Here is a 15,536-nt window from a genome sequence, read left to right as displayed (position 1 = left end):
GGATTTGGGAATCCTTGTGCATGAAACACAGAAAGCTGGTACACACACAGCAGGTAATAGCAAAGACAAGTGGAATGTTGGCCCTTATTTCAAAGGGGTTGAAATATAAAGTAGGAAAGTCTTACTCAAACCATACAAAGCACTAGTGAGACCACTCTTAGACTACTGCAAACAATTTTGGTCCCCCTATTTCAGGAAAAATATTATTTCATTGCTGGTAGTTCAGAGAAGGTTCACTTGGATGATCCTGGGTATAGAGGAAAGGTTAACCAGGTTGGCCCAGAGTTTGCCATCTATATCAATGATTTGGATAATGGAATCAAGTGTAATATATCCAAGTCTGTTGATGATACAAAACTAGTTGGTAGTGTGGGCTGTGAGGAGGATGCAGAGAGGCCTTGGGGGAGATAGACAGGCTAAGTGAATGGGCATGAACATGGCAAATGAAATATATAATGGAAAAATGGGAGGTCATCTACTTTGGTGAAAAAAAGAGAAAAGTCAAGTAATTTTTAAGTGGTGAGAGATTGAAAGGTGTTGGTGTTGAGAGGGAGCTGAGCTTCCTTGTACACGTATCACTGGAAGTTAGCATGCAGGTTCAGCAAGCCGTGAGAAGGCATATGGTAGGTTGGATTTTATTGCATGTGTATTTGAATCCAAGAGTAGAGACATCTTGCTCCAATTATATAAGACCCTGGTTGGACCACATCAGGAATATTGTGTGCAGGTCTGGTCTAGGATAGAATCATAGACACATACAGCGCAGAGATGGGCCTTTTGGCCCACCTTGTCCATGCTGACCCTGATGCCTACCTGCCCTAATCCCATTTGCCCACATTAGACCCGTATACCTGTGCACCTTTCCTATCCGAATACCTGTCCAAACGCCTTTTAAACATTGTAAATGTATCTGCCTGTACCATCTCCTCTGGCAGCTCATTCCTGATATTCACCACCCTCTGTGTGAAAAAACTTACCCTTCAGATCTCCTTTAAATCTCTCATCTTAAACCTGTGCCCTCTAGTTCTAGACTCCCCTGCCCTGGGAAAAAGACTATCTGTCCTACGTATGTCCCTCATAGCTTTATAAACCTCTATCAGGTCACCCCTCAGCCTCCTACGTTCCAGTGAGAACAAACCCAGCCTACCCAATCTCTCCTTATAACTACAGCCCTCTGTTCCAGGCAGCATTCTGGTGAATCTCTTCTGCACTCTCTCTATCACTACCACATCCTCCCTGTACACAATACTCTAAGTGCAGTCTAACCAATGTTTTGTACACCTGCAACATGATGTCCCAACTCTTATACTCCCCAGCATTAGAAGGCTTTTTGTTTGATTTAATACAACCTTTCCCTTCTCTTGTTGGCTTATAGTTAGACCACTTGTCCTGATTTTTTGTGCCTCAAGGGATGTATATTTGCTGTAACCATCATTCATTCTTTAAATGTTAGCCATTGCTCATTTGCTTTCCTACCTTTTTAATATGGTTTCCCAATCTACTGTAGCTAACTTAGGCCCCATACCTTCATAGTTTGCTTTGTTTACATGTAAGCCCATGATTTCAGATTAAGCTAAATCACTTTCAGTCTTTATATATAATTTGATTGTGATCACTGTATCCTAAAGGTCCCTTAATCACAAGATTATTATTTAACCCTTTGTCATGACACAATCTAAAATAGCCTGTTTCTCATTGGTTCCTCAATATACCAGTTTAGAAACCATCTTGTATACATAGTACGAACTTGTCCTTCACACTATTGCTGTTAATTTGGTTACCTCAACACTATCCCTGAGACAAAGTGTCTCACCCTCAGCACTGCCCCTCCAACAGTGTGGCACTCCCTTGGCACTACCCCTCTGACAGTATGGTGCTCAGTAATAGAGTCAGCCTTGCTTTTTGAACTTGAATCTCTAGAATAGGATTAAACCTAAATTCTCCTGATTCTGAGTCAATGCTGATGAATAAAGTGTTTAAAGGTTTTACATCTAAAGGCTTTGAAGTATAAATGGTGTTCCTTTTAAGTTGAATGTTTGTTTTAAAAAAACTGATTGTCAAAATAGTAAACGAATGAAACTAGAGACCAGTGTGGTATGCTTATTCAAAAAGGAAGGCATAAAGTGGGTAACCATGGGCCGATTAGCCGAACACCTATTATTGGAAAAATGGTAGATCAATTATAGCAGCAATAGAAGGGCATTTGGAAAGGTATAACCTGTTCCAGCCTCATGAAAGGAAAATTATGTCTGACAAATTTATTCGAGTTCTTTAAGGAAATTTCATGCAGTGTGGATGGAGGGGATCCAATAGAAGTCACAAGACATTTGACAAGGAGCCACATATAGGGTTACCTCACCAGATGAGAGCTCACAGTGTTGGAATGATACATTAGCACAGATGGGGACTGAGCTAATGGCAGGAAGGAGCCAGCAGAGATAAGGGGATCACTTTGCGGTTGACAACCTGTTACCAGTGGGTGCCACAGGGATCAGTGCTGGGATCGCAGTTGTTTACAATATGTATTAGTGATTTACAGAAATTTACAAATTATACAGAACTAGGTGGGAAGATGAGTTGTAAGGAGATCTGAGCAGTTTAGAGGGAGATGCTGAGAGGTTCAGTAAGTGGTCAAAAAGTTGCCAAATGGAGTATAGTGTAGGAAAATGTGAAGTGGTTGAGTTTGGAAGAAAGAATGATATGATTTAAATGGAGAAAGACCCCAGAGAGATGCAGCACAGGAGGATTTGGGGTGCTGGTACATGAAACACAGGAAGTCAGCACACTGGTGCAGCAGGTAACGGAATGCTGGCTTTTGTTTCTGGGGGGTTGGACTGTAAAGGTTGGGGACTGGTGAGACCACGTCTACAGTACTGCAAACAGTTTTGGTCCCCTTACGGTTTCTTTGGAGGCGGTTCAGAGAAGGTTCACTAAGATGATCCTGGGTATAGAGGGATTGTCTTGTGAGGGAAGAATGAACAGGTTGGGTCTGTACCCGTTGGAGTTTGGAAGAACGAGAGGCCATCGTATTGAAACACGCAAGATTCTCAGGGGGATTGACAGGGTAAATACTGAGGTGCCCCCCCCCCCTCCCGCCTCCGTGAGAGTCCAGGACCAGAGGGCACAGTCTCGGATTAAGGGGGCGCCCATTTGAGATCGAGACTTAGAGGAATTCCCTCTCTCAGGGGTTTGTAAGCCTTGCCCCAGAGAGCTGTGGGTTCGAATCCATGAATATGTTGAAAGCCGAGGTAGGTAGATGCCTCCTCAGTATGGGGTATGGGGAGACTGTGGTCCTGAGGAAAGCTGGATCAGCCTTGATCTCACTGAATGGCGAAGCAGGCTCGAGGGACCGAATGGCCTACCTTCTCCCGGCTTTACAACTTAGGGTCTTAGAACCAGCACAAAATAATTCGTGACATCTGAGGAGTGAAGGCGGTGTGCGGAGTTGCTTTTCTCTGCACCTGCTGCTGTCTGCCGCCGCCCTCGCCGGGCTATGGAGGTTACTACTCGGTCAGATGTGGACTGCCCGCCGCCCCCGCCTCCACCCGCGGACGGACACGCGTCATTCAGCGATCGCCCCCAACCGCCCACTGTGGAGGCGTCAATCGAGCCGGGGATATCCAGCGCCGTTTCAATCAACACACACAGATACACACAAAACACCACTTCAACAGCGGAGCAGAGGCAGCGAGGAAGGAGCGGCGCAGACTACAGATCGAGTCTCACCCAGACGGTGCTGCCAGAAGGATATCTCAGCACCTCACGGTCAGCTTGAGCGCCGGTGTCTGGAGAGCAGTTTTATCCGAGGAGGAGCTCTCGTATAAAGGTAAAGGAGTGGATCGCCCACACTGAAGCAACTCGCGGAGTTAGCCTGCTTCATAGGAAATCTGCCCCCCCCCCCCCCATCTCCCCTCGCCCCATCTGGCGATTAGTGTGTTCTGTCCCCCGGGCCCGGAAAAGGTGACAGGTTGGCTTGAAGGTAGAACTGTTTTCGATTTTATGTATGATATTCTGATAACTCAAAGTTGTCTTAAAATGGAATAACAAGGGAAATAGAAGTTTAGAGCTGAAGAAAACGAAATCTCAGATAAACTGACGTCAGCAACAGACTTCAAAACTGTGTTGTGAATGTCTCCAGAAACACAAGAATATACAGAATACTGGTTGATCTACTAACACATACACCGCACATACTGTGTGCAATGGTATTGCTGTTTTTAAATATATACTAAATGTGAGTAATACATTCCGTATGTGATATGCTGTGTGTATAGTAACTGTATAAGATACACTGTATACAAACTGCATATACAGCGACTGTATAAAAGCTGTATAAAATATACCGTATGATACATTGTATGCAGAGTGTATACAATATACGCTAATTGCATGCCGTTTTCCCCAACGATATATAAAGTGCACTATCCCAATATTTAAGAAGCATCTGAACGAGCACTTGAATCGCCAAGCCACAGTAGAGTACGGACCAAGTGCTGGGAAATGGGATTAGTACAGATGGGTACTTGACGGTCGGCATGGACGCGGTGGGCCGAAAGGCCTGTTTCTGTGCTGTATGACACTGTGACACTGTGGTTGAGTTGCTGTGAGATGGCAGTGACTGTTCTTTAATCAAAGGTTTTATAACAGTGGGATTAGCTGTGGATAATATATTCAATATGAATGATAAAGTACAGATTTTGATTTAGTATTTCGGGCAAGTATTAAACAGCTTTCAATCTGCAATCACTACAATGTTCCTTTTTACACAGGCCTACTTCACTCAATGTCACTGCTTTACCTCTCACTCCTGGGCAGGATGCAGGAAGGAGCTGATCATCTGACTGGCGACCTCTTCCTACGCTGCTTCAAATCTCTCTCTCTCTCTCTCTCTCTCTCTGTAACCTTGTCCCACACTGCACAGGACTCCTCTGGACCTTCCTGTTGCACTATTTCTTAATCACCAAATGCACTACCTTGTACATTTGAGGCTCATCGCCGTCTCTTAATCCTTTTCCAGGAACTTAAAACTCAAGATTCCGCGTTTTTCCATATTCTCGAGACTTCCATATTCCAGACAGCTGACGTCACCTGGTCACCTACTTTTTTTGCCTTCTGACTCACAAAGACATAGCGAGTGAGAATCAGATCCGATGTTCAACCTGCATAATTGCAGTGTAACCTCATGCACCGCTTTCTCCAATCACACCACCAGGTTCAGGAACAGCGACTTCCCTTCAATCATTCGGTTCTCGAACCAACCGGCACGACCCTAATCACTGCCTCAGTACAGCAACACCGGGACCGCTTTGATCACTTTGCACTAAATTGACTTTTTCTGTTCTAATTGTGTTCTTTCTTGTAAAAATTGTTTAATTTATGTTTAATTTGTGTTCTCCTTGTGAATGTTGTGTCTCTGATGCTCTGTGCCTGTGATGCTGCTGCAAGTACAGTGAGTTTTTCATTGCACCTGTGCACACGTGGACCTGTGTGTGTGACAGTAAACTCCACTTTGACTTTGTCTTTGTAAACTGCAAGTGTCGGCCCCTCGTCTCCTTCGTTCTCCGCCATTCAAGGAACTCACCCCCCACCAAAAGTCTTACTTCCCGCCCGGTCCCTACATCCCCCCCTTGGGCGTACAAAGACCTCTCGATCTTAGCCCTGAATATCCTGGACGACTGAGTGCAGAAGAGATTCACCAGAATGTTGCCTGGAATGGAGGGGGGGGGGGGGGGGGGATGAACAGTCGGTGTTTCAGGTCAGGACCAGCTGAAGGGTCTCGACCCAAAGCGTCCTGTCCATTCCACCCCCCGCCCCCAAATGCTGCCTGACCCGCTGAGTCCCCCCAGCAGATTGTGTGTTGCTCCAGATTCCAGCATCTGCGGTCTGTGTTGTCTCCTTGTTTTTGAATACCAACCGCGCCGCGAGTTCAGTTCAGGGGGTTTGATGGCGAGAGGTGTCAGAATTCCGAGTTACCCTTCCTTGTGACAACATTCTGCCTGCGGTGGATGGGGTTTTAACGTTGTACCTGTTCCTTGCCCCTAGATCCGGTAGCGACAATGTCTTTGCCGCGAACGCTGGGTGAACTCCAGCTGTACTGCCTGCTGCAGAGGGCCAACCTCTCGGTCTATTACCAGAACTTTGTCCAGCAGGGAGGGGACGACGTGAGGCAACTCTGCGAGGCCGGAGAGGAGGAGTTCCTGGAGATCATGGCCCTGGTCGGCATGGCGACCAAGCCTCTCCATGTCCGGAGGATGCAGAAGGCTCTCCGGGAGTGGGCGGCCAACCCCGCCGCCTTCAGCAGCCTCCCCCGGTTCAAACTGGCCGGCGCATCGGCCCAGGAGCCAAAGAGGAAAGCAGTTAGTGGCAGCGGGGATGCCTTCCCTGGAAGCAAACGTCTGCGGACCTTGATCACAGCAGGTGCCGGCAGCACCAGCCCCAACTCGGGCAAGGATCTCGCCGTGCTCTCGCCGGGGGCGGAGGAGGGGAGAGCGAACCAGGACGGCGGCCGCGCCCTCCCCAACAGCGGTGCCGAGGAAGATGCGGAGCGCTCGGCGCTGAACGAGAAGCTGGCAAATCCAGTGGGGATGGAGCTCAGCGACCCCGCTGAGGGAGAGGAGGCGGGGGGCGGCGGGCGGTCTGACTCCAAGCGCGGAGGCAGCAAGCAGCCGGCGCACCACCAGGTAAGGCCCTTCTGACGTTAATACCAACCGAGAAGGAACGGTTTAATAATCAGATCACTAAAGCCAGGGGTTCTGCTTTGGAAGCCTGCCTGCATTACCTGTCCTTCGTGGAAAAATTCTTCCAGACCAACACCTTTGACCACAAGTCCCCCAGGCAGTGGTCAGCACGGGACATCCTGCAGACACTGCGGGACAGGGGCGCTATAGATACGGCGGGGTGGTTCCCTGAGCAAACTGTCCAAATCATCTGGCAGAACGCCTCATGGCAGGAGCTCACCAACAAGCACCAGGACCTTGCTTGGCGATGAGAGGGGCCCTCCCAGTCTGATCCTTCCTGTGCGGTCAGAATATCACCCCCAGTGCACGCTGTCCTCGGGATGGCTGCGGTGGGGAGGAGACGGTCACCCACCTCTTTGCAGACTGTGGATTTGCTAAGAGGGTGTGGAGACCGATGCGAGGGTCCGTGTCCCAGTTCATCCCCAGCAGCTGCGTAACAGAGGATTCTCTGATCTACGGGCTGTTCCTGGGGACACACACGGAGACGGACGTCAAATACTGCTGGAAGGTCATCAACTCAGTGAAGGATGCCCGTTGGTCGGCCCGAAACTTGTTGGTCTTCCAGCACTGCGAGATGTCCGTAGGGGAATGCTGCCGGCTGGCACATTCCAGGCTGCAGGAGTCCGTGCTGAGGGACGCACTGAAGCTGGGTGCAGACAATGCTAAGGCTCTGTGGGGAAGGACACAGTGTGGGGTTCTTCCACTACTGGACTTTGGGGGTTGAGTCCAGTGGGGAAGCCCTCATTCAACGGAAGGGTGTGTCACCCCAAAGGGCCACATGAGTGGCAATGGTGCTGTGTACAAAAGAAAAAGATGTGTTAACCCTACTATGTATAGAACCAGCAACAGTATTGACCAAAGGACACTAAGAATGTAAGGAGCTTTGCACTGTTCTTTTTTTTGTACATTTATTTTTATGATGAACAAAGTTTAGTTTTAAACTTTAAAAAAAGTACATCACCCAAGACCCCAGTCTCACTGCTCTATCAGAACAGCCCCTCTTCCACTACAGAGTCCACTAATGTTTAGCCCAGTTCTTGAACGAGTTGTCTTAGTAATTTTGAAAACGACAAATGGAAGCAAAGGTTGCATTTTTGAACATAAGTCTGTGGCAGACTGTGGAGCGAGGAGTTGGCACGTGTTAACCAGCCTGATCGTGATTTGAGTTCTAATTGTTTTGATAACTGTCTGTTGTAACTACTAAAGGAGGTGGACAGGCACACAGCTTTGTTTAAAAATGCAGCCTCTGTTTCCAGTTGCCACTTTCAAAACGTTTAAGTCAACTCACTCAAAAACAGCTCAGTTTTTGAGTGAGTTGACTTAAACGTTTTGAAAGTGGCATTCAGAGCTAACCTGCAAGGAAAACAGTTGTGTGTAAATGACACGGGGCCAGTAACTTGCATTACAATGTGGTGGAACGGATATTTGGGAGTTTCATCCTTTTCAACCAAACAATGGGAAAGTGCCTCACGTATGAAGCAAAACAATTACCCAAACCTATCCTCCCATCCCTCACAAAACCCCAGTGCATTGAACATGTGAGACTGGAAAGTCTGGCTGTCTAACATTCGTAGATTTGTAGAACATTCTTTTTGTAATGGCCCCAGTGGCTAAAATACCAGACAGAGAAGTGCAATAGTCTCATCCAACATCTGTACAATGCACAGCCCATGACCATAAAAAGAAGGGCCTCAACTGGCTACTAATTTTAACACTCCAGGGGCCTCAGAATTTGGTGACCACCCAAATAAAACATGGATTCAATTTGTCCAGATGCCAAGTCAGAGGACTTACTTCAGCAGCTTTGCTTAGCCTCAGCTTTAGGCAGGACCATCAGAGCTCCTGCTTCTGACCACTGCCCAGTGACTCCTGTTGGAGACATCAAACAGGACTTCAGGTGAGGAAATGATTAGACTCAGCTGCGATGCCACATACAGTCAAATAGCTAGCCAATGCCGTTGATGTCGATACAAACAGAAATACAGTACCAGATGCGAAGATGAGTTGCCAAAGGATGCCAAGGAGTTGTACATCAGCAAGGGTGGCATTTATCAGGCTGGAGGAGATTAGAGTTCTTTTCCACAAATAGCAGATAGTTGCTTGAGGATGCAGGGAATAAGCAAGTATTGACAACTTTCTAAAGGACTCCTGCCTCACAGGGAAAACTCACTCTCAAATGGCGACAAGGCGCTGGATTTCTAGATGGACTGGACCCTAACGCACTTCTGTTTCTTGTTTCCAGCTGGCTATCAATGAGGTGGCCACTCGGTTTTGCAAGGAAGACAGCAGCCTGCTGCTGCGGAGAGCCAACCTCTTCTCACCGGCTCGGCTGGTGGCCCGAGAGTTCGCTTACAGGAAAACACGGTAAGGCACGCCGGGCTCTCCACTGTATTGTGAACCAGCTGGGTTTCTTTTTCTCGATTCAAATTTAGACATTTTTCCCCAAGAAGATTACTGTCAAATGCACTATGGTGGATAGTCTCTTATCTCAGGTCTAGTTGCTGTTCTCTGTTGATTTAGTAGCTCTCAGCTCAGACAGATGCCATCATCTCAGGGCCTTTGGTCTCAGAGGTAGAACTGTTACACAGTGTTTCTTGCTGTAAGACAGTCCTCACTGGCAGACAATTGAAAAGATTCACTACTCTCTAGGTAAACAAATTTCTCCTCATCGCAGTCTGAATAGATGATGTCCTATTGTGACCTCTGGTTCTGGACAACTCAGCCAGGGGAAACATCAGCTTCGCATCTACCCTTGCAAACCATAAGAACTTTTAATGCTTTGAGGAGATCACCCCTCACTCTTATAAATGCAAGTGAATACTGTCCTAGCATACTGTCATTAATGGCTCCTCAAACATCAAAGCAACCATCCCAGAACTGAACTTTTGCTGCACCCACTCTATCACAAGTATATCTTTCCTTGGGTGTATTCTATCTGCCATCTCCATGTCTGTTCACTTAAACTGTCTCTCCCTGAAGCCTCACTGCATCCATTTCACAGCTCACACTGTTACCGCATTTTGCATTATCAGCATACTTGGATATATTACAGAGACACAGGAGGTTGTGGATGCTGGAATCTGGGGGGGGAAAAGCAAACTGCTGGAGGAACTCAGGGGGTCAGGTCAGATGATTTGGGTTGAGATTGTGCATCAGGATGATCCCCTCACTCAAATCACTGATCCAGATTGTGAACATCTGGGCCCCAGTGCCAATCCCAGCGGTACCTACTGGTCTCAGCCTCCTAACCCGAAAATGACCCGTTCATTCCTACACTCTGCTTTTCTGTCTGATAACCAATCCTCTGTCCATGCAAGCATATTACCCACAATTTAGTGCATTCTAATTTTGTTTAATCATCTCTTCTGTGGCACCTTCTGAAAGTCCACATGCACTATCGCATCTGATTCACCCTTAATGGGTGGTGTGGAGGGGTGGGGAGTGCCAGGGGGTTGATGGAAGAGAAATAAAAGGACAGACATTCTGTTCAAGCTTCCTTTCTTTTGGTGCCTTCTAAAGAGACCCAATCATTATTCCACCTTCAGGTTAAGTTCGGAGGAAATTGATGACACCCCTGTGAAGAATATCAAACATGAAGTAAGTCCAGTATCCAGATTTAATGTCCTTGTGGCACAGGGTGGGGCTGAGGCAGCAGCGGAGGTGGTGGTGTTACAGCTGAGATGGGAAGGGCATGGGGTCAGGGCTGGGGTAGGATGGTACAGGGCTGGGACGGTACAGGGTCAGGGCTGGGGTGGGACGGTACAGGTTTGGGACGGTACAGGGTCAGGGTTGGGGTGGGATAGGGTCAGGGTTGGGGTGGGATGGGGTCAGGGCTGGGGTGGGACAGTACAGGGTTGGGATGGTACAGGGTCAGGGCTGGGGTGGGATGGGGTCAGGGCTGGGGTGGGACGGTACAGGTTTGGGATGGTACAGGGTCAGGGTTGGGGTGGGATGGGGTCAGGGCTGGGGTGGAACAGGGTCAGGGCTGGGGTGGGATGGTACAGGGTTGGGACGGTACAGGGTCAGGGTTGGGGTGGGTTGGGGTCAGGGTTGGGATGGGACGGGGGTCAGTGGTGTGATGGGGTCAGGGTTTCTCTTATTTATTCAGCCTTTCCTTTTATCATGAAGAACCAGTTGGGCGCAGCCTCCGAGCGGACATCGGTGGGGCAGAGTCAGGAAGAATTTGTCAAACACCAAGACGTAGATTCACTCGGGTACAGGCACACGACCAAGGAGGATAATGGTCCCCTGTCCAGGGATGTTTTTGCTGGACAACCACAGAGTATGTACAGCTCTTGTACTACTTCTCAATGTCATTGTGGGGCCTGTGACTTTACTTCGCAGTTTTGCTTTAAAGCTTATACGAAAGAAAACTCACCAGTCAAGATAATAAATGAATTTTGCTCATTTGGTTTCAATTGATTGTTCCTTCTCTCACCACATCCATTCTGACAAGGACGGCCCTTCAATTGTTGACGTCTGAGCAGTGCATTAATCTCCAATCTCCTCATCACACCACGTTGATATCCTCTGTGGATCATTTCCTGGGATCACCAGCCTTTCTGGTTCCAAGAATAAAAACAGAAAATGCTAGAAACCCTCAGCATCTGTGGAGAGAGAAACAGATGTTTCAGCTCAAAGACCCTCTGTCAGAACCGCTTTGTACACAAACAGTTCTCTTGTTTCATTGGTCTCGGCATCTGACCCTTCAGCAGTCTGTGCTCCAGGCTCTGGAATTCCCACCCTGGGCACACCTTCCCTCTTTGACTGAACTTTTTGTACACCTTCTCTACATCCTCTTGCATGGCTGGTTTCAAATTGTTTCATAGTAATGTTCCAGTGAAATGCTTTAGGACATGGTACCATGTTAAAGTGCCATATTAATGCGAGTTTAACCCACAGAGTGGGAGATACCTGATCAAATAATAATTCTAGATCTGAGATTGAGTTTTTTGCCCCCTAGGCAAGAGTATCGAGAGATATTGGGTCACGACAGATAAATACAGATCAACCAGAAATGGTTGGAATGGTGGAACAGGGTGGAGAGGGGCTGAACGGCCTCATGTGCCCGTGTTCCAAAATACAAAGTTGAAAGGCCAAGGTCCATTTGACATTCAGTTCGTGTAGGATGCAGTTTTCTCGTGTGTGGCCCACGTTCCTCAGCGTGTGATTTGTGATCGCTGGTCCTCCTCCTTCAGGCGCAGAATGTCACTGGGGCTCGCCCTCAGGCAGTTTGGCAGACGCGGCAAAGATCGCCAGCGCCCAGGGCACTGGGAACCGCCACATCCTGGGGCAAACACAGCGTGACCGGGGGCTTCGATTGGCTGAGCTGGTATCGGATGACCAGCGAAGCGGACAGCGGCCACACCGGCGGGAGATCGCCCAGAATGGAGGTGAGGTGTCAACCGACGATATGCGAAGAACTGAGGGGGTTTTGTGTGGGAGGGGTGCGGGGGTGAGTTCAGACTTCAAGTCATTCCAAGCGCAGAGAATGGAGCAGATGCCGGGGGCTGACCTGTTGCTTGAAGTAGCCAAATAAACACCGAGAGGGAATTCCTAGAGATGTTTTAGCAGGAATCCCCCTCACCAGTTCTGCTTTTCAACTACTTTCATGGAAAGGAAAATCGGTGAACTTTGACAGGCGAAAGGTTAGCATTTCTTCAGCACCTCTGATGACCTCGGGACGCTCCAACGTGTTTCGCAGTGAATAAAATACTTCGGAAGGGTGGACACTGTTGCAATGTAACGCAGCAGCCAAACTGCACACAGCATGCGCCCATGAAATAAACGAACGGATAATCTGTTTTTGTTGGTTGTTCTGGTCACTGTCAGTGAATCGTCGGCCGTGTAGCGGAATCGGCCCATTAATGTTAACAGGGGTCACAGAATGAAATCAGAATAAAGCATAGGTCTAGAGCAGCCCACTACGAAGGAAACATTACTCGCAGGGAACTGGGCAATACCTAGTCCACGGTGTACTTTGTCAAGGTGAGGTGGCTCCATGTCAAATCTGTATGAAATAAAGAGAGAGATAACATTGCAGAGCTGCGGCGGGGCGGGATGGAGAACGGGAGGCTTGGGAGCAGAGTCCTTTCAAACCGCGCTCCTCCTGGGTTGCACGACCCTACCCTCGTCTGGCGGGCTCTGTTGGTGGTAAAGTTACTTTAAAAAAATCAAAGTGTTGATTTTAATTGTCGATTTCTTTTCGGTTGTAAAGCAGAAAGTCCGGAGAGTCGATCAGCCTCCAAGAACACGGAGAATGGACCTAGGGCGGCGAAAAATGGACGACGTGTGAAATAACGAAACCAAAGGATGTAACATCACCAAAAACTGGTAACAGAAGACAAGTGGCAACCGGAGGGTGAGACGAATGAGGCTGAATGCGACATCAGAGATTAACTTAATCCCCCCAGGAAATGTGTGGGAACCACACTGCCTGCCAGGTTTGATTAGGTAACTACATCGTGAGATGGTCATTCTGGGACTATTTAACGTCTCGGCCCGGTACACGTGAACCCTGTTCCATCGGGAGCAACACCCAGAGACGATCCAGGTTCAAACTGCAGCCACTCTCACAGAGCAGTGCAGACAAACGGGAGGCAGATGTACGTGAACGGGCTGGCTCGCTTTTCTTCTTCAGAAAAGGTGGCAGAAGAGATTGATAAAACGGCGAAGGGTTGGGGCGGACAGAGAACATTTCCATCGGTGGAGAGGAGAGGCCGTCGATATAAGATGGTCACCCAGAAACCCGCAAGGAATTCAGGAGAAACTTCTCTCTCCGAGGACCGATGGGAATGAAGAGTCCCCCCCCCCCCCCCCCCCAGGGAAGGGTTGGGGCGAAAGGTTTTGGGGGTGGGGAGAGCTGGCCCGGCGAGGGAGGGAGAAGGGGATAGAAGGGCCAGACTGAGAGATTGACACAGCCCCTCCAGTTCTCTACGTCAGATACTTGCATTGGAGGATTCCCCATCCTTGGTTACTTGCCCCACTCGCACCCTTCCAATGAAACCTCTAGCTTTTGATTGGATACTCAGTCTCATGGTCTGTAGGATTCAGTTCACACTTGGCAGTACAGTTATCAACTAAACCAGCGAGGGACTTTAAATCTACTTATTACAAGAGCATTGACTCTTTAAAAGAGAAAAAGTTTGAAGATGCCAAATGTTAGCACACTGTAGCTAACTCTAAGGTTGGGAATAGACTCATTGTGCAGTCATCAATGACAAAAAACAATCACCTGTTTATATCTCCTTCTCACTTCAGTGTAAAGATTCAAGACGTTTTGAAGATTGATTTCAAATGTTACGGGTCCCATTCTAGTTCATGCATTTAATTAAGGAAATGTTTTGTGATTTTGTTTATTCATACTAAGCTAACACTGGAAGGAACCTTGAGTCTGTAACCCAACGAGCATTAAACCAAAGAAATAAATGCTGTCAGGTTCTCCATCTGTTTCAGCCTATGCTTTATCTTAGTGCAGAACATGACTTGGGACACAAGCGTTTCTTTTTTTTCTTAAATGAGGGCAGAGATCAACATCCCGTTTCCATGTCACTGGTGTGCCCTGTGATAATGTATTTTCACTGGACTGAATGTAACTGGGCAGATGGAGTTACTCGAGAGAAGCACCTGCTGGAGGCCCTGGCTGATAGTTTTGGGGCGGGCGAGGAGGGATGGAGGGAGGCGGGGGCGTGCATGGGAGAGAGGGCTGGACGGACCAGTAGAGAGAATAAAAAATGCCTTGTGCTGGATCGGCTGAGGACCAGCTGGTGGATGTTTGTTTCGACAGGGTTGCACGACCTCTTTAGATGATGGGGTCAGAACCCTGTCATAATTCAACATCTGATCTCATCTGGGCAACGTGGATGGGGACCCAAATCCCATTACCCTGATGGAGAAGATTGGGGTTCACAATATGAAAACAATGTTTACCTCCTCACAGCAACCATATTATGGGTGAAGGAAGAGAGGACTGGCCGCACACGGAGAAAAATCTATCACTGTCCCCTGTGCTGACTTCAGCCGTGGTTAGTTATGTAGCCCCTGAATACCTCACCATTTTTTGTATGGATGTAGATGTTATTTTTGTTTGTAACACTGCTGAAGTCAATCTGCTTTTAACGCTCCGAAAGTGGAGAACGGGGCCATTATTTCGGTGTCATCAGACGCTTTTCAGCTGTTCCGGCCAAGACCTTGTCACGGTTTCCCTTCTCAATGTAATTTGCGTGTAGTTAAACGGTTAGGTGATGGGTAGGTGCTGTAACTGAGGCTGGCCGGCACACATCAGTCGGGTATTTGCAAAGCGGTTGTGAAGATCGCCGATGCAGCTGGACAGGTTTGCCTACATTCATTCAATGAACGCTCATACCTGTATTCCGGCTCAGTAAGACTTCCATCGATGCTGATCTGGAAAGTGAGTTAACAGGGTGCAAACAACAATTGGTTGTCGAGCCTCCCCACGGGAGAGAAGAGCGATGAACAGGTCTGACATCCAGTTCCAAGGATGTCACCTTCGCTCTTGCAGCACTAGAGAGTCAGGCTGGAATAAAGGGATACTTGAGCAAGGCATCGCAAAAGTATTCGAGGGGGATCCGACCTGTGTCGCCGTAGCTGAAAAGAACAGGAGTTAGGTTTCACGTGCAATTGATTTCTTGAACAAAACCCACCATAAGCGTCGGCCTGTCACACCGACGGCTCCTACCCCAGATCTGTCTCCCCGTGTCGTTGGCAGTGTGGAATCCTTGCCCTTTGTTATGGCGATGGATGTTCTGTTTTTATGTTGTTTACTCTGTTACGTGCAGA

The 15,536-nt window shown here is 48.2% G+C and overlaps 1 protein-coding gene across 1 annotated transcript; it reads left to right on the top strand.

Annotated features, from left to right (window-relative positions):
- The first annotated feature begins 3,427 nt into the window (after positions 1-3,427).
- LOC127567025 (NGFI-A-binding protein 2-like) lies at positions 3,428-13,126 on the top strand. The gene is made up of 7 exons (XM_052009650.1): positions 3,428-3,826; positions 6,043-6,680; positions 8,980-9,101; positions 10,283-10,334; positions 10,866-11,019; positions 11,936-12,130; positions 12,955-13,126. Exons 2-7 carry the CDS (start codon positions 6,057-6,059, stop codon positions 13,035-13,037), a joined length of 1,230 nt encoding a protein of 409 aa, XP_051865610.1. The 5' UTR covers positions 3,428-3,826; positions 6,043-6,056; the 3' UTR covers positions 13,038-13,126.
- Positions 13,127-15,536: the final 2,410 nt, after the last annotated feature.

Source organism: Pristis pectinata, chromosome X, assembly GCF_009764475.1.
Source record: "Pristis pectinata isolate sPriPec2 chromosome X, sPriPec2.1.pri, whole genome shotgun sequence".
Classification (NCBI taxonomy): domain Eukaryota; kingdom Metazoa; phylum Chordata; class Chondrichthyes; order Rhinopristiformes; family Pristidae; genus Pristis; species Pristis pectinata.
The sequence above is the reverse complement of the archived record's forward strand: the minus strand, read 5'-3'. Positions and strand labels throughout refer to the sequence as shown.

What these genes read in the sequence shown, in the direction of transcription:
- LOC127567025 (XM_052009650.1), top strand. Translation starts at nt 6,057, where the DNA reads ATGTCTTTGCCGCGAACGCTGGGTGAACTCCAGCTGTACTGCCTGCTG. An exon ending in TTCGCTTACAGGAAAACACG is followed by an intron (nt 9,102 to 10,282) that starts GTAAGGCACGCC and finishes TTCCACCTTCAG; the next exon opens with GTTAAGTTCGGAGGAAATTG. An exon ending in GGAGATCGCCCAGAATGGAG is followed by an intron (nt 12,131 to 12,954) that starts GTGAGGTGTCAA and finishes TCGGTTGTAAAG; the next exon opens with CAGAAAGTCCGGAGAGTCGA.